Source organism: Apteryx rowi, unplaced genomic scaffold (assembly GCF_003343035.1).
Source record: "Apteryx rowi isolate R43461 unplaced genomic scaffold, aptRow1 scaffold_554, whole genome shotgun sequence".
In the NCBI taxonomy this organism is placed as follows: Eukaryota; Metazoa; Chordata; class Aves; order Apterygiformes; family Apterygidae; genus Apteryx; species Apteryx rowi.
Window position 1 is genome coordinate 533,032 of NW_020450821.1, and position 19,189 is coordinate 552,220.

The window sequence follows — 19,189 nt, forward strand, 5'->3', positions numbered from 1 at the left end:
TTGCTTCAGCGCTCCTCGCGAATGATCGATCTCTCTAATTATCTCTTGCTGCTAAACTAAAAATCAAAGTTTTGACGGGATTACCTCCCTCGGCGTGAGACCCCCTGTCCATGGAAGCGCCAACGTAAACCCACGGGCACAAATGCTCTCGCGAACCGCTTTTGCTCAGCTCCCTGCCGAAGCGAGAGGAGCAGGACCGACGCACGCTGCCTCGCTGACCGGTTGAGTCGCCGGCCGGSCACGCGGCGCGGCAGAAACCTTGCCGAGCGCCTCCACGGAGAGGAACGGCTTCTCCGCTCCACGAGGAGGAGGAGGAGGAGGCCACAGTCACAGAATCAGGCCATGGGAATGTCTTCTAAGTTTCTGCCTGCAGGATGGTGGTCTGAGATACGCAAACCTCACGGTTAATATGTGAACACACTGAGCACGCCGGGCCTGCAGATCTCTGCCCTAAAATTTAATGGAAATGTTCCAATCAATACAAGCAAATTATGGTCTCCCGATGCACCTCGGAGCAAGGAGCTCCAGGTTCTTTGCAATGAAAGACGCTCTGACCTTTTTCCAAAGCACAGCCCCATGCTACAGAAAAATATGTTCAGGGTATTTCAAGGGAAGCTTGCTGTGATGTTGACATAAGAACCCGTGGCACCAGGGAGCGCAAAGCAAAGAGCATCTCCCACAGGCGCACGGGGGTGATCACATATGAGGGAGCAGCCACRGAGAAGAAAAACATCTGCTGTAAAAGTTTCTCCCTGGGTCAAAAAAAAATGGATCTATCTCCTACATCAAGGGAATTAAAAAGTTAAGCTCCAAACGACTGCAGCTGCCTTCATCAGGGTGAACGCTCCGCGGGGTGCTGCTATCGCAGCCAGGCGGGTTCCCGTGCGTTCTGCGGGACTCCCGGGAAGTGTGTGTCTCATAAAGGTTCCCCTTCCCTAATTCTGCCTCAGAGGCAGCTACCACTCTATTAAACAGAGTCTGATGGAAAAAAGGGAATGACTTTCTTTGAAGGGCACTAGCTTCTTTTATGCATGAGTTCAGCCTACCTAGACTGAACGTGCGCAGTAATGCAGAGCCCCGGTCTGGCTTGTGCAGTGATATAAGCAGCCTGTTAGAGACTTCAGAAATTCAGCGTTCATATCAGACATTACTTCAGCAGTCTTGGGGTGTAAGCTTTATGGGCTGAGCTCTCCTACCCCTGGAGGGCTTTGCAAGATAAAAAGGGCCCAGCTTTATTATTAAACACTCGCATGTCTAAGATGCCCATCACTGAACGAAATGAGTGCTGCAGGGCCTCAGCTCAGGGCAAGCAGCGCAGCAGTCACCTCCCAAACCCGATGTGACCGCCAGGACCGCCGCTCTGGCGGCTGCACCATCCCAAACGCACACAGCGGCTTCGGATGGGAGAGCCGGAGAGATAGAGAAGACCTGCTACTGTATGCTGCCCCTTGGTTACTTTTTTCCTTTTCTCTCGTTTTTCAGGTTTTCAGGATTCGCTAAGGGGGTGAAGCCTCTGGGTGCATTGCAAGTCTTCGGGCAACTGAACAACAGTTCTTATTCAGCTGGAAATGTCTGCGTTCCCTGCTGGGAGAGACACGGTTCCCATTCACAGGCATTCCTGGTGCCGGAGAGGATGCCGAGGAGTCTCACCACTGCTTCCTGTGAAGTGGGTTGCTAGGGAGAAAGAGATGGTTGGAACTGAAATCATTCCAGCTTGTTCTTTATGCAGAGTGGCTAATTAATGTTCCTAATCTCCCCTGAGAACATGCACTTTCCATCAGCAGACAGCGACTGAGACAGCCCAGGAGCAGTCCTGGCAAAAGGCTCAGTCTGCCTGCACTCTCGGAGTCACAAAATCCTTTTTAGAAGAACACTTTAATTTTGTTCCAATCAACCAAATCATCACAGAACGCGGCTGTCGATGTACCTTTAGACCCCGGCTGCTGCAGGATCCTCGGGGAGGCTATGATTAATGAAAAAGACCAACTTCCTTAATAGCTTTGGAGGGAGTCACTCTCCACTCTTTCCTTTGGGTTGTCTTGTGCGTTCTTGCTTCTGATTTCCTCCTCTGCCTGCGAACAACATCTGGAGAAGGTGACCTTGAAAAAGGGCTTCTGGAAACAGGTATAAAAATCTTTCAGGAGCAGCTCCAATTCACTCTGTTTCAGTCCAGCTGAATATCTAAACGAGTAATGGAGTAATTCTGACAAAGGCCTCTTGGGATCTTAACAAAATATTCGGCTACTTCAGGATCTCCCTCCGGCAATATGTTACTCTGCACGCCTCATGGTTTGATGGGTTAATTACGCCCTTCTCCCTCCCAGGGACAGGGCCTCACCGCCGCGCCGTTGCCAGGGCTGGCGAAGGAAAGATGCTGGTTCCACRCTGAGACGCTGCCGATGTGCCCAGCTTCCAGCCTCGAAGGGAACTCTTACAGGCAACCTTTGAAAATGGGGATTTATAATGGCCATTCAGACAGCTTTGGGCTTGTGTGTTGTAATTTTGTTATTTAGCACTTAATTATTTAACACGGTGCCACTGTAGCAAGCAGGAACTTGGAAGATGAAAAAAACAGCCACAGCAGATAATTAAGCATCTGGCCTTCAACATGAATCAATCATTAATTCTGAGCAAGTCACTCTGGTCTGAAATCTAATAAGATCACGTTAAGAGCCGCCCTGTGAAAGCCAGTGGAACAGACCCGGTTTGGATGACCTAACGAAGTCAGGCGCYGCACACGCCTGACGGACACCGTGCAGCAAGAAAACCATTTGCCAACACACATCAATGCCGCTTGCTTCCTGCAGAAGCAGATACACTCGCCAAGGGGTCCTTCCGTCACTTCTTAGTTTTAAAGTTTAAAACAATCTTCTTCCAAAGAGGCAGTCCCAGCACGAATCAATCCTAGGACGTCTGCGGGTTGAATGCTCCTCTGAGATCATGGCGTGGACCCTGGCTCTGCAAATTGCTCTCCACCTTTATTACTCCTTGCTCCGCTGAGAGCAGAACAGTGCAGTCAGTGTTTGCAGCGCTGAGCAGAAAAGGGGTTTTGCCCTTGGTCTTTTTGCCTAAACTAGGGCTCCAGGATCTCTGTTCTGCAAGCAGCCTTCTTGCACAAGTAGTTAGCAAGACTGCACAAAACCAGCTCCCGGAAACCAGAACTTAAGACACCACAAGAGCAAAATAAATAAAAATAGAAAAATAGAAAAAATATAGGCTCAAGCACACTGAGAATATACAGGTGATAGAACAACAGACTTATTAGAACAAGCTGAATATTTTAACCCTAAAATGTAATCTCCAAACACTGCAGGGGGATTGCGGGGGGAGAGACTGATGGGACAGAAAAATAGACGATCAGATGAAATAACTGAATTACAACATCCCAGAAATGGATTGCTCCAGCCACATGAATAGCAGTACTATTAATTCAGAGATAAAGCAAACATGGCAGGAAAGTTTTCCCTGTCAAAGCAAGTCGCCTGAAGTCAGACATCTCAGTGTAACAGTCTGATTTTCATAGGAACTAAATACTCTGACCTTATGCTGACTTCAGAAAGCCTCGTGGGTCTTTCAGCCTCTCCGGCAGTCAAGCTGCTTATGGATCTGCTCTGCAGAGCTCGGGAGAACTAAGGATCCAGCTTTCAAGGCTTGTTTTTGTGCTCAGCTTCTGGGAGCACCTAAACTTTAGAAAATTTCATCTTTAAAAACTTAAGAGTGTCTCGCTTAYGAAGCACTAGATGAAAAGGCTTGCTGGGGCAGAGGATTTTTTACTCTTTCCACGGATGGATTTGCCCGAGAATACGGCTTTCTCTCGAGAGCAAAAACCAACACCCTCTTCGTGGGCCGGTCCCAGCAGAGCTAAAGATGCCCCGTGACTGCACCTACCGGCTGGCTCCACGCAGAAATGCCCTGGAACAGTTTCCGAGAACCTTCTGCCTCTCCCTCCTTCTGCTAACAACTGCAAGTGCCAACATTGCTCTTACTCCTTTCCGACTGGGACATACAACAACTAGTATTTCCACGGTGACTATTCCTAACGCCGACGTTCAGCAGCCCAACGGTTCGCAAGTCAGGAGTCAGGCCCTCCAAAAGTCACTGGGTTGGCTTAAATATCTTGCCCTCTGCTTTTAACAACAAGTCACCACAAACGGTATCGGTCTTGTTCTGTCTTTGGCTTTGGGGACTTTAAGACGACCAATTTCAAGCTCTCCTAAACACAGGAAGAGCCTGGGCGGGAGGAGAGGAGAGGAGATGCAAAGTCAGCCGGAGGAGAGCAGAGCGGCTCACCTTGGGCAGGCCTGGGCGAGGACACCGGAGGAGCCAGAGGTGTGAACACCCCCTTCTGCTGACGGGTGAATTCCAGGGAACAACGCCGGTGGGAAGACAGGACGGAGAGAAAAGGCTCCGGACTGCAGGCACAGCCCAGCCGCTCTCCCACGGGGCTCTGACGTCCCCGACCCATCTCCTCGACCGCCAACCCACCCTCCCAGGGACAGAAAACCCAAAGCACCTGGCAAAGGCCACTTCCTACCGACTCCGGGCTAGGAAAGGCTCATTTCTGCCTGGGAACACCTCCAAAGACCCTCTCTTCCACGCACCCTTTACAGACACGGCAGGTGACAACCGAGGGGCAGCCCACCAACACAAAGGGAGCAGGAAGTTGAAAATACGTGAAGTTTATAAAAACATGTTGGCAATGGATTAGCAGCATTTTGGCTTGGCAAATCTGAGGACAGTATATCAAGGGGTCGTCAGATTATACAGAAAGAAGAACTATCTAGGCAGAAACAAATGAGAACCAATTATAACTAAACAGACCTCATGCACAAATAGAATTTTGCCATTAAATATCATTTATCCCATTTAATTAGTATTTTCTGGACACAATACTCTGGACTAAAATACCATTGTCTCCTTGAAACTCGTAATTATTGTTGCGACCTATACTGTTACGCATCTCCCTGCTTTCTCCATCTTGCATGCCATTTAGGAACCGGCAAGATTTTCAATTATCTATGCTGAACTGTCAAAGATACCTTTAAAAGAAGGGGAATAATGTGTGACTCAATTCCTCTAAAAAAGGGGAGARATCATTTTTAGTCAGAATGAACACACTGCATCTTTCATCATTCTATTTTTGTGAGTAAGAGTAAAACGGGCTATTTAAAACAACCATTTAAATGCAAATTTTTATATTCCAGGAAGGGGGGGAGTTAATCATTTACCACAGACAGGATTATTTTCCCCTTTCCACCCCTGCTGAAGTTTCAGACTCGCACCCACACAAGCGCAGAGCTTTGCTCACCACTGTGCCTTAGGCGTTCACACACGGGGAGACAGACAACACGGGAGCGGCTCGCTCCGAAGCCGTGGCCATCGCGCACTTACCCAACATTCCCATCCCTAGCATAAAAGCGTCCATGGTATAGGGTAATCCACGTGCCCTTCCTCTCGTCCCTGGTGGAAACATCACTTCTTTAGGTTGTGCTTTCTTACATTCTACCTATTGAGCAGAAACATGTACAAATGAGATGCAAATGAATTCCAYGTAAATGTCAAATGCAGAACTGAGCTAGTTAAGGGGGGAGTTTTATTTTTAGCATTTTCCTCCCCACACCACCTCCCCCTCAAAGGTGAACTTTAAGAATAGTGCAAACGGATTCAAAAGAGTAAACATGTATGTCTCTTTAAACACACATAGCAAAAAACACTGCAAAGATGACAAAAACGCTGCTTTAAGAAGTTGCCGTGCTCCTGAAAGGAAAACCCGGGCTGCGTTTACTCTCACTGACACTTTGCGGGCGTGGAATGAATGGAGGAAAGTCCTCAGCACAGCTCTATTACAGTCGATAGCAGAAAATGACTCTTGGTGATCATTACGCAAAGCTCCTTTTAAAATAGGAATAAAGAATCAATATTTCCACCCAGCAGAAAATTTCTGCAAACCCTACTAATAAACGATCTGCATTCTTTCGCTTCCAGGTACTCCTGCCGCCTTTTGAAGTCGCTTATTGCCATTTTAATCCCTCTGCAAGGCCCCAGGCAGCACCGGGGGAGCCCTTTCCCCCCCGGAGCCTCACCGGCAGCACGGGGCAGCCCCCACACCCCGCACGGCACGCGCCGGCCCGAAGGGGCCCGACCACACCRTACGCTGGCGATCGCGGGCTCCTTCTAGACGGGGAACGGGAAGAATGAAGCAATTTCCCGTGCTCGGCAGGTCTGGCCCTTCCCCGCTCYCCGGTGCCCTGCCTGCGCTTACGGCCAGCCCCAGCGTCCCCCTGGGCACGAGCCGTGCTCGGGAGCCCGTCCTCRTCCTCGGCAAAAGGCAAACGGTGCCGACACGCTGCAGCCCGGCGCGCACCGAGAACCACCGGTGTGAYGGCGAAGGTCTCGGCTGAACCCGGAGGCTTGAGCCGGGTGCTCCTAACCTGCTCCCCGCTGTTCCTCGTCCTCCTCGCACGTCCCCTTCCCTCCCCAGCCCCTCTCTGCCCGCGCGAGATCGAGCACAGAAACGCGTCGAGGCCGGGGCCACGATCCCYGCGTCACACGCTGGCGTGGCCACACGCAGCCCCTGGCCGTGGCCTGGCCGTGCCACCCGCGATCCGCGAGCGGAGGCTGCCCGGAGCGGGGCAACCCCTCGTGCACAACGTGCCGCTCGCGCAGCGGGCAAGGACRGGCTGCTCCCGGCGTGCAAACGGGCAGCTGCAGCGGCCCAACGCAGGCAGGGAGAATAATAACGGCTAAACGTCTCCGCTCCTAATAGCCCGATCGGTGACTGCCTATTCTTTGTCTTATGAAAACCAACCGCCTGTTCCTAGGCAACCTCATCAGTGAAAATTTCAGGTTTATACAATTTCCATTTAGGTAACATAAAGGTTAACTGACTGTAATGGGAGTATTTTAAACAAAACCACCTACTCCTCCCCTTTCCGTGGCAAACCTCATGGCAGATCGTATTTACTTAGCTCGCTTGCAACACTTCCCAAAGCTACAATGCTCAGACACAGCCAGCGCTGTCAAAACACGCACTTCTTGCAAACAAACTGCCAGAACCTAATGAAGTTTGGAGTCAAATTCTTCGAGAGTTCAACTTCTGTTACTGTTTCACCAAGCGTTTGGGTCATTACAGGAATAAACGGGAGAAGGGCTGAGAGGGAAGAGGAGAGCTGGAAGGATTTGCTTCGGGGGTCTGAGGGTTCACGCTACCCAGAGCGAGGAGACCTGGGGGACGCATCCGCAGACCCCGCTGGCTCTTCGGCTGTGCCGTGAGCGACCTCGCTGCCCGGGCCGTGGTTTTCCACCTGTGGCAGGAGGCCGGGGTCCCCAGCACACACGGGGGCTGCCTACCTTCCACCCTGCCCTCCCCCTTTGCATGCACATGCACACACACACACACACACACACACACACCCCTGCGCTCACACGCATGCACACATGCACATGTGCTCCTGCTAGGTCGTAACGCTGCAGGTTGTGTTACTGAGAGCATCACGGAGAGTGATCCAGGGCCCGACTTTTCAGTAGAATAAAGAGAGAAGGAAAAGGAAACAGAAACCTCCCCGCCAATGATTTCAGTGAGCACCAACTTGTCCTGAGCATGCCGAGGCACGTGCCGAGGGAACGGAGGGCACGGCAAGGTGGAGGCACGAAGGCTGAGCAGGGACACTGGTGTGCAATGCCCAACTCCATTGGGGATGGGGATGGGATGCCCACGTGGCCCTGGGACACCTGTGTGCAGTGCTCAGCTCCATCACGGATGGGGACGGGATGCCCACACGGCCCTGGGACACCTGTGTGCAGTGCTCAGCTCCATCACGGATGGGGACAGCATGCCCACGCAGCCCTGGGACACCTGTGTGCAGTGCTCAGCTCCATCACGGATGGGGATGGGATGCCCACGCGGCCCTGGGACACCTGTGTGCAGTGCTCAGCTCCATCACGGATGGGGACAGGATGCCCATGCGGCCCTGGGACACCTGTGTGCAATGCTCAGCTGCATTGGCTCAGCTGCAGGGGTTGCGGGCCAAGCCGGGCAGGGGGCAACGGCAGTAGGGGACAGCACGGAAACCCCCTCCAGCCCCTGCACGGGCTGAGCCGTGCCTCCGCTTTGGGAAGACGTTGCTTTGGGAAGACGTTTGAAGAAATTGAGGTTGGCTGTACGAAGCAACTGTGAAATTTGAGCGAAAGAGCTGCCATCATTGACAAAACCTTCCAGAGCATTTGCTGGGAGTTTTAAGCCCGACTGCAGATGGCTGGTGTTCAGGCTAATTGGGTCCTGTGTCCTGCCGTCCCTGTCCTCACCGAAACCTCTGCGCTCCCGAGGACAACATGCCACAAGCCCAACAGCCTGGCGCAACTTCCCTTCGTCTCCTTAAACTGCTCCCAAAAGCACAGGGCTAAAGGAGCTAGAAACAGCAGCCTCCCTGAGGCCCCTCTCCCACGCGAGACAAAGCCGTTAAGCAATATCCCCTGAATCTTTCCTTTGCTTATTTTTAATCAGAGGGATATTTATCAGGAGTGTGCCAATCTAATTTCTTCAGTCAAATTAGAGCGATCACCAGAAGTGTATCATTTCATTCCTCAAGCACAGTCTTCAAGTCCGCCGCTGCTCCAAATGTCACGGAGTCATTGGTTACACCTCAGAGCCGTTTTCCCTGCAAATACTTGGAATGATCAAAACAATCTAGCCTGGCTCGATGGACAATTAACAGGAAAATGAAGTTTGGATTAGCACCGTTAGAAACAATAACCCAGTAATTAGCTTCTGCAACCACAAAACAGACTACCGCTGCTATCTGAAAGGCCAGCTTAATTTATGATTTTCACAGCACACAGGGATATAAAGAGAATGGTAGTGAGCTGCAAAGCAGTTTTAACTTGGATTTAAAGGGGAAGAAAAAAACATCAGCAGGAAAGAAAAATAATTCCTAAGCCTTTGTAAACAAATATACCCCATGTCAAGAGCTAAAATATTGTCCACGATGCAGGAGAGAGGCTTCCTCTGCGCGAGGGAGCAACACGCCGGAGCCCTCGGGGCGGCCGCCCACCCCGGCCGGCCTGATCCTGCAGCAGCTCCGTGCCCGGCACATCGTGCAAGCGGCCGGGCGCCCCAGGGAGACCCGCGAAAGCCCGGAGCCGGCGGGCAGCGGGAGGCGCCACGGACAGCACGCGGCGCCGCGTCCTGGGGCCGCCGTCCGCGCGGGACGGGCGAGAGCGTTCACAGAGAGGGGTGCCCCAAAGCACCCCCCGAGCCACCGCTGCGGGCACCGTGTACGTAAATCTGGCTCTTACACACGCTTTCACTTCAACATGTCTGTATATCTTAGTAATTTCCATTTTTTTTCCACCCCCCCATATGATGGATGTTCTTCAGTTTCAGCTGCCTAACAAAGAAAGTTTTAAGTGTAAGACTGAAAAAAAAGGCAGGGAATCTAAAATTCACTATTTTTGTTTAGTCTAGTTTCGAGAATTAACACTACACTGGGGTATTCTTGGGTCAGGACGAGCAGTCAGACCCAGGAGAACGCCAACGGTCGAGATGGGGAGTGAAAAGCCTCTTATACCCGGCGCAACAGAACAGGCTGTCAGCTCTCAGCACCAGGACGTTTCCAAAAAACATGGCTAACAGCTTTCCAGGGAAACCAGAGCTATTTTGAGAGAAGCAGAGTGCTCACATATTCACAATGCACAAAAACCTATTTTACCACCCAAAGACAAGGCAACTTTGTCTTGCCGGCAAAGTGCAATTCACAGCTAGTTGAGATTAGATTACCTTGGAGACTCCATGTCACTCACGCAATCGCAAGCCAAAACTATTGCTCCTGGAACGGGGAAATCTGCAGTCACCTAGTAATGCTGCAAAGCCAAGACTACACCAGCAAACAGAAGAAAGGTTARAGCTTATAAAAAAGAGGCATCAGGTCTTTGACGCAGCTGGGGCATGGAGAACGGGATAAGAGGTTGCTTACGMGTGCTCAGAGCACAGGAGATTTGGGGGAAGTCAGCACCTAGGGGAGAGCAGAGCACTCTGCCAGATGTCCTCTGGATTCATCGGCTCAGGCGGTCCCCAAAACACACAACAGCTCCTGGCGCTGGGCAGCTCCTCTTGCTTGCTCTGCACACGGGGCAACCCCAGGCTTCTGGAGGCCGGGGGGGACCCGGCTAGGGGGGTTATCCTCGCACGTCTCACAATCCATAGCACTTAAAGAAAGTCAAGATCAACATCACAGGATTGCATTCAAATTGCACCAGGTCTGCAGTACCCTTCAGCTGACAGATGAGGTTTCCAGAGCTGTCTCACCTTGAAGGCTTCATGCTTCTACCCAGCATCACAAATTCTGGAGAAGACCTGACTACCAGCACTGTCCTTCACAGGGTCCTAAYGCCTTCGCCCCTGCAGCAAGCCCTCTGCAGAGGGGAGCTGCCACCACCACCACCAGCCTCGCCACGCTGCAGTCCACAGCAGCGGCCACAGACGCTCCTCCGGAACCACCAGCGACGCGTCAGCCTCCAGCTCTACAAGCCGGTAAAGTAAACCTAAAACAGGAAACAAGAAGCAGCAATTTCCTACGACTTGTGGACAGCCACGTCCCCGCAGGCAGACACTTTATGAGCCTGAGCGCCCGCAGGCGCCGTCCATGATGACAGGTCAATTTTGGTAGGTCCTACAGACATGTAAAACGAAGGCACAATCCCCGCTCCGAGGAGTTTGCCAGGGCCTCCAGGAAGGTGCTGGAGTTGGGGTTGCTGCATTTAATTCCTGGCTCCTGGAGGTTGCCTCTTGACTCTCTGGCTACTTGTTTTGAGTGTGAAATGAGGGTTAATGTCCGTAAGGAGGCCTGGAGGGTCAGAGAACTAACTGCAAAGCGTCACGAGCGTGTGGGCTTTGAGGATTTTGGACAAAACACATCAAAGCACGCTTACGGCACGAAAACGAGCTGCTCGCAAGGGCGAAGGGTGACTTCTGGGCTCGCATTAAGCATGTGCCCAGAAGCAAATCTCCCCTGTCCTCTGACCTGCCCCCTTGTCCGAAGGCGCTGCGAGGGAGGCAGCGGGCCAGGCCCCGGGGCAGCCCCCGCTCGGGGCCGAACGCCCGGCCCGGCCCGGCCTGGCGGCCCACCGGCGACGAACCGGGGCTTCCCCGAAACGCCCGCGCGAGGCCGGGGGTGCTGCTGGCCGCGCACCTCGTCTCATCAGCTCCCAGCCGAGACGCACGCAAAATCCCACCATGGGAGAGAAAATCCGAGCTACAGGCGCCGGGCAGCGTAAAAGCCGACTTTATAAGATCCTCACGTTTTTGCCAGCCGCTCCACCGTCCTAACTGGAGACGCACCTGCCCTAACCGCAAGCGAGGGCAGCGGGCTCAGGCCCCGTTCCCTCCCCGCGGTCGGGCGCTCGTCGCGCTCTACCTACAACGGGCACAACGCTGCCGCAGCAGAGCCTCAAAGAAAATAAATTACTCCGTCATCCCATTTATTTTCCAGCTACTTTTGCACCCCGCCGCCCCTCGGCACACGCTGGATTTCTCTTTGCCACGCAGCCTGCCTGCGCAAGCAGAACAATATTCTGGAGACRGTTTGTTTTGGTTTTATATATTTATCCCCCCCAGTGTTTGGCGAGAATCTTCGCCTCCGACGTAAACTCCGAGTTTCATTTATTAAATACCTTGCTGGCATTTTCCTTTCGCTTTCCTAGCGCTYGTGCAATATCGCATTTGACATTCTGAGCTTTTCGGATGGCAACAGAGGCAGAGCGGGTGGGCTAAAAATAACCTGCAAGGGAGCAGGGAGGCTAGAAATAGGCTGGGGAACAACGGCGGCCCCGTACCCTTTCCCCCCCCCCGCGCTTTGGGAAATGGCAGCGTGCAGGAGACGAGACGGAAAGAGCTCGACGCCGTGAGCCGGAGCCGGCGGACCCGCAGCCGCAACCGCTGCCTCGGCCCGGCCACGTCCCGGGCGACTGCGCAACTGGCCGCGCTGAGCCGGGGGCTCATCGCTCCCTGCGCAGACCAGCGCTGGACGGAGCAGGGCAGGTTCAAAACAGCGCGGCGGCGCCGGCCACCTGCACGGGCGCGCGCCGGCCCCCGGGCTCCCGCCCAGGCTTGGGAATTAGTCTGCAGACACATCAGCGACACGATGAGTCAGTCCCAAGACAGGATCACGTCTCATCTCCTCCCTCGTGGGCTGCTTTTAAAATTAGCGCTGCAAAAGCAGTGACAAGAAGAGACGACTCAAAGCGTCGTGCCGCTTGGATCATGCACCGAGTAGGCACAGAGTGCCGGGAAGAATATATTTTAATTATCCACRACAACCAAACAGCAGCAGCCTACACTGTTTCTTCCGCTCTTTGTGATGTTCCTTGCGCGTTTTTGCCCCATCCCATCCTCCGTGCTCCCTGCGCTACTATTACCTTGCCACGTCGCCTTTCATCGGAGAAGAAATCCTTCGCATGGTCCTCCCAGCCAGTCCTCGCCTAGCGGGGGTGCGCGGATGGCGGGGTAGGGTTTGCACAACAGAACTGAAGACAACCTGAGGCTGGGGCCGCGGAYGGGGAGACGCAGCTCGGGCTCTGCGCCGGCTCGTGCCGCCGGGCGAGCATCCCGCGGGCACGCGGCTTCAGCTGCAAATCGCCCCAAAACGCTGCCCCTCGTGCCGTGCCGCCCTGCTGTCCGAGCCGGGCCTTAAGCGAGGAACTCTCAGGCTGAGGCTTAGAGAAAGAAACCGTCGCTGTGACAGATGGCAGGGGTGGTTTTGGGCCCAAACAGGGTGCCCAGGCTTTCTGGGAAAGGTTGCACCGTATCATCCGATAAGGGTCGGCACCATCGGCAGCGCTCGGTCCTGCCTGCGCCCACCGCGGCGCCCGGCAGCCCCAGGGCATTGCACCACACRCACCCCTCCTCGGCTGAAGGGTAGGAAAATCTTGGAGTGTAGCACTGTAGTTTTTCCTCCTCAACTGACAAGTCTTCCCTGAATTTGTACYTGAAGTGTTTGTAATTTACTGCTGGATGTTTGGAGTTTTTCTTTTTTTTTCCTGGGTGGGGGTGTTTGGGTTTATTTTGCTTTGTTTTGTTTTAAGATAAATGATGAATCAGGTTAATCAGCATTTAGTAACTATACGAGGGAATGAAGTCTCCCCCACGACCCACATTTATTTCACACTAGGTATCACTGGCAAGAAGGAAACTCTGGAAAAGAACGGGCTGAGGAAGCAGCCGGCTGCCCAGGACGGCTCGAGGCCGAGTCTGCTTCACTCATCGGAGCCAGGGCAAACTGCTTCCCGCYGGGAAAGGCGGGAACTGCCCCAGCCTGGCCTTGACATCGCAACGAAGAGCTTGCCAAAGGGATTGTTACTTTTATTTCAGATGCATATTGCAGTGAGGAACAATATGAAGAATATTATTTCAGTGCCCTGGGAAAAATTAGCAAGTCAAATATTGAATCAGGCCTCCAGCATATGCCAAGGAGATTGCTTTGATCTTATCCACACTAAAAGCTCTATTATTGAATTTAAAGTCTGTGAACACATATCAGACCAATATACAATGCATATCTGAATACACATTTGAGAAGCAAAGGATGTTTTGACAAAAGGAAAAAGAATATTTTAGCTGAAAATATCAAAGTTATTGCATCAATCGAAATACAAATGCCCTTTTCATCTGGCTCAGTGGCTTTACTGACAGGGCAACGCATAACCTGGGGCGAGACCGTAACTTAGGAGAAACTTCAAGACGGGTCTGGCTCCTGGATCAGGTACGGGGTGGCCGGGCGGAGAGGCAAGGACTGCGGCTCGGCGGCAGAGACCGCGACTTCCCAGGGACACCGTCAGCGGGCAGCAGCAACGCAGGAGCAGCACTTGGGCTCAGCTGCACAGACGGTTTGACCAGAAGAGCTATTTTGGGAGCATTTAGTCTGTAATAGCTATTCCAGCCCATTGCCCTTCTGACAACCCTTAAAGCAGCCATTCAGTGGAGAGCCACGGCTCTTCCCCAGCGCAGGGTGGGGGCAGGAGGGTTTCTCCACGGCTGGCCGAGAAGCTGGGTAGCTTGATTGAGGCCATCTTCAGGTCTCTGCTTCCCACACCAAGCTCCTGCTCCCCGAGGGCTGCCTGACCCTGGAGAGACAGCTCCTACGGACGCAGGGGGGACAGACGCCCTACCTGCCGTCGGCAGGGGCCAACACGGGCCGTGCCCAAAGCTCAGCACGCTCGCCAGTAAGCAGAGCCGTCAGACACACCGTGTCTAGCACCACGGTTGATTTTAAGGAGAACTTTCCCCCAAGAACCACCCAAGCACAGCATGTTTCTGCAGTAAATGGAGAGATCTYGCTTTCATTGACATGCACTTCAGGAAAAAAAACTTACCATTTTATTATTGATTTCGTGGAAATGAATTTCACAGACTTTTTCCACCACGTCTTCATTTTCAAAAGTTACGAAGCCAAATCCTAGTTAATAAAGAAAAAAAAGGAGGGGGGAGAGGAAAATATTAGCCACGTTAAACAGATTTCATTTTACTAAAGCATTATTTAGGCACTTTGGATTTTTGAGAACTTGCACAACAATATGCACGTGTAAATACATTTGCTTTCTACAGAGACGTTGCAGAACCTATTATAGACTAATGGAGGGAAGAAACATTGTCTCAGAGAAAATTAATAAGGTTCTGTTACAGTCCTTCCATAGGATTTAATGGAGAATTAAAACCTCCTTATAGATTTTTTGATCCATCCTAAAGAATTTAATGGATAGTTACATCCTTGTTACATGATGGCTCAGAAGCTACAGTAAGGCTATATTTTCTTTTATATATTACAGGTTTCTAAGAGTCATCTCCACAAAACCCAATTATATTTCTATGGAACTGTATCGATTCTATCTCTTGTTTAATTCCATGGGACTTCTCCATTCGGGCTGACTCATTACACGCCCAAAGACGTTTCGGGGYGAGAGGCAACGATCCCCATTTACCCTTCGCTAGCGCGGACGGAGCGGCACGAGCGCTCTCCCGCCCCGCGGTCCCGGCGTCCCTCTGGCACGCGGCCGCCCCCGCCGCTGGCGCCGGCGCAGCGAGAGCCCTTTCTTCCTGAATTGCTTCCTCTACAGCCTCATCAGGACATCCTGAGGCCCTCGAGAAACTCTGAAGCCTGAGGCCCCCGATCTCGTCACTGCTCTCTGCTCCGATTCGGGCTGGTCCGCGCTGCTTGCTGCCTGCTGCCTGCTGCCTGCCGCTAGCCGTGCCTGCAGCGCTCTGCCGCGTCCGCACGCTGCTAGATACGTCCCACCGAAGACCCACCACAGCTACGCGCGTCGCTTCCCCTGCTTGGGTCTTTAAAAGAAAATAAGGTCATGCTAAGGAACAAAAAAAACGCTTCCGGCAAAGGCTCAATGAACAAACACCAGCGTTAAGCTAAGGAAATCTTGGGAAGGCAGCAAGGGAAGGAGCCTCACCGCCAGCTCCRCGCGGAAGCCGGGGCTCGCCTCGGACACCAGCGCGAGCCGGGCGATGTCTGGGAAAAAACGGGGGCGAAGCCGTGCTGCCCGGTTTTATTTTATGCAGGTGGCTTTGCCCACGCACACCTCGAGGGCCGGGTCGCCCGTCCTGGCCGGGAAGCCGCTTTCCCCTTCTCATCCCTCTCCCTAYGGCTTAAACACAGGTTCATCACAAAATTATTTGTCTGATTAAATAAGATAGCCACCTGGCTCTCCGGGTTTACAGATCTTATAACAAGAATAAAATAACAATCCRTAGGTGTCAACGCTCATTTGCAGGTTTTTAGAAGATCTATGCCATTTCACACCGGCCAGGCCGGGCGGCTCGGCAGGGAAAAACAAGCCTGATGAGGTCTGCGAGGAAAGCGCGCCCGGGCGCTTATTCATCCCTCCGGGGAGCGGCGCCGCGGCGGCGAATGGCTTCGAGCCCRGCCGGCACTTTTTAAATATCAGATTCCAACTTTTAATAACTGCACATGCAAAAAAATATTACTGTATGCATGCCTTATTAGTCAGCATAATGAATACATGCTCGTTTTTAGATTAGCAAAACTCGAGAAACCTTCCTGGGCTAAACAGACGATYATTTCTTATGAGAGGTACTAAGAGTCAACAAAAAAAATGGTCCTCGGAAAGTGTATGAAAAAGATTAACACAAAACAAAGAAGGCTGTTTAAAATGGTGACATAAATAGGATTCCGGTTGTCAAGGAGCACACATTTTAAAATGAAATTATACTGCATCCTTCTGAATGAAGCTATTATTGGAAGCTAACAAGCTCTATTTAAGAGATAAGCATTTAACAGAGTCAAACGGTTGGGTTTTTATTCAAATGAATAAAACTGAATATTCATTTGAATAATCTTTTCTGTAAAAGAAAAGACAAAGAAGAGGGGAAAAAATAAAGTAAGAGGCAAACAGATGCCCCCAAAYGGGAGGCTCTGGGCCAAGCGCGATCGCTAAAGGAAGTGGAGACGTGCATTCGCGACCTTCAGGTGAAAACCCCTCYGTCGGCATCCGCTCAAAGGAGGAGTCGCTGCAGGCTCCTCGCGCGGGGGCTGTYGGAGAGGGGCAGCCGGGAGGGGGGCGCGCAGGCTCCTCCGGCGAAAACCAAGGCGCRAGCTCGAGGGCCGGTTCCCGGGGGAGCGAGGCTGCTCCCGAGCCTCAGCCTTGCCAGCCCCGTCGGCCCGCGCAGCCCACGTCTTCAGGTGACTGACTTTGGATCCTGGGCAGTCTCTGCAACTCCTAATTAGAATTTAAAAAAAATGCTAAATACTCTAATGTTCTGCTGAAATATTTGGGAGTCAAACGCCAGAGCACCCAGCTACCTCCAGCTTTTAAAACAAGTTGAAGATACTTTGCACAACTGCAAATTGCRTTACTCCAGTTACCCGCAAAAGGGGACTTTTTCACTAGGAAACAGATACAGGTGCATTATTCACAGCAGAGGGCAAAAACGTGGTGAAATATATTCCTTAGTGAAAAGCAAGATRCTCTCAAGCATCCAAATAACCCCGAGCTCCCCTGGAAACATTTCCCATGCGCCTGCAAATGCCAGCCCAGGACGCCTGACGGCTGAGGGCACTCGACACGTCCTCCGACATACGTCCATTACGCTGAAAAGCCTCCTCTGACCCAGYACCTTGTTCAGCCAAGAAAGCTGCACGGACCGGGGGGTCGAAGGCTCCGCGCAGCAAGACAAGAGCTCTTCTGTAGCACTCTCTACCACGGGAATCCAGAAATAAGAGAAACACTGTTCAGAGAAAGYGACCAAAACCATAAAAAGATTTAAAACAATTAAAAAAAAACATGAGAAACCATAAATAATAAGAAGCCATACTAAAGACACCAAATGTCAAAGCTYCTGTGTGCTGCATTTTGTTTTTTCACACTCGAATCAGCTACATTTTGCACCTTTGTCGTCAGTTGAGAGGTTTTATGTCAACTTTGGTAAAATATAGCTGAGATGACGAMACCATTGCTATGAAATATATCTACTTTCTCGTTTGTTGGCAGCGACTTCTGCTCAGCCGGGATTTCATCTGCACGTAGAGCTACGTGCATTTGCACACGCAGAGGACGTCCCTCGGCAGCAGAGTTACGTGGCAGCGGCTTTGCGCGTTAAAGGTCTCGGTCTCTCGAGTCAGTACGCACGGTAAAGCCAGCGCAGCAAGGTGATTACGTCCTGCGCCGAAAAGGTTAAAGCCAGGCTAACGCTGGGGTTCGGCTCCCGTGGGGCTCTGACGGACAGACGGACGCAGGGCGAGCCTTGCCCCGGTGGGGTTACCGTCCCTCCGGGGGTCGGGGACGCCGCGGGTACCTGCACCCCGGCGCTGACGCGCCGCCCAGCATCCGAACAGCATCCCGCTTCTGCCAGGCTCGGAGCCAAGACCACGCGCTGGAGGAGAAGCAGCAAGGCCCGGCCCARGTCCTGGTCGGCAAACGGCCGGGGACGCGGTGACGGACACCCGGAGAACAGGCACCGCGACCTGCCGCCCAGCGCTTCTGCACTGCAAGGAGACGCTTCAGCCTCAAAGCAGGAGGGTCTCGTGGACGAAGGCACCGGGGTGAGAACCGGAGGAGCCGATTTCAATTCCCAGACTGCCTGAGGGTCACCCACGGATGCGGAACGAGCCACCTCATCTCAGCTGCCTCTGCAAGGCTCCTTGTCACCCAGGGGGGCTGCACTGCCCAGTTAGACCGTAAGGTCTGTGCAGCCGGGACCATCTCTTACAACATTTGCAGCCTGCCAAAGCAGGAGCTAGCTCCTTAAAGGGTTCTGGGAAATAAGCGATCACCGAGGCTCTCTTGTGCCTCCGCAATAATCCCAAAGACCCAGGGAAGTAGACAGCGCACGGAGAGGAGAAGGGAAGGGATTTACGTGGTCCCCATCACACCAGTAAGTGATGCAGGCTCTGCTTAAACCTGGCTCCTGCTGCGCGGCAAGAACAACCCGGCAGCCACCTGCCGGTGCTCTCATCGCTGCGGGATCAGTCTCCCCGTGGGCACGGACCACCACAGCGCGCCGACACCGCCAGCCCCGCGGCCCCGGGGCGCGAGCCACCAGCCCGGGACGCTCAGCAGCCCCCGGCTCGGCTGACGAGCTCAATAACCACCCTGGTCCCACTGCAGCGGCGCAGCATCGTAACGAGGATAAAGTAGCTCAGGCTGCGCTCGCCTCCTCTATCATGTCTTGGTACCTGATCTTCTCAGTTGGGCTTGCTTTATGCCTCTTTTTTTCTCTCCCATATTTAAGTTACTTAAGTTTTGAAACACAAAAACCTCCAGTCCTGCTGTGGCATTATTTATGCACCTGCTTTCTTGTTTACACCCACAGTTTTGGCAGCTGGTTGCTGTAAACTGTAATAAAATGCCTTTCAAAAAGTGGAAGAAAAAAAAAAGAAGAAATGTGACCAGACAAGCCAAGCATAATAATATTAAAGCCCGTGTCAATTAATTTTTCCTCTTCTTGATAAATGAGACCCATTCCATCCATTAATAATGAGGGAAGAAACAAGAAAAGTTGACACTAGTTTAATTTATTTTCTCAACTTGCCTGGTCATATTTCTCCCTGTTGCAAAGCTTTCTGGTGCTGCTGGGAATTGCAAGTGGCTCCCACACAGTCGATGCATAGATTGGTGTGAATCAATACAATTCTACTTTATTCACACATCCCTTGTAATCAGAAGGGAGAAA

General features: G+C 52.4%; 1 protein-coding gene across 1 annotated transcript in view; it reads right to left on the reverse strand.

The window, feature by feature from the left end:
• MSI2 (musashi RNA binding protein 2) overlaps nt 1-19,189 on the reverse strand; it is a 106,546-nt gene that overhangs the window by 38,317 nt on the left and 49,040 nt on the right. Inside the window, exons 3-4 of the mRNA XM_026081577.1 lie at nt 14,365-14,447; nt 5,392-5,506 (exon numbers count right to left, since the gene is read on the reverse strand). Of these exons, the coding sequence (XP_025937362.1) occupies nt 5,392-5,506; nt 14,365-14,447 (198 nt within the window). The remainder of the gene's footprint in view (nt 1-5,391; nt 5,507-14,364; nt 14,448-19,189) is intronic.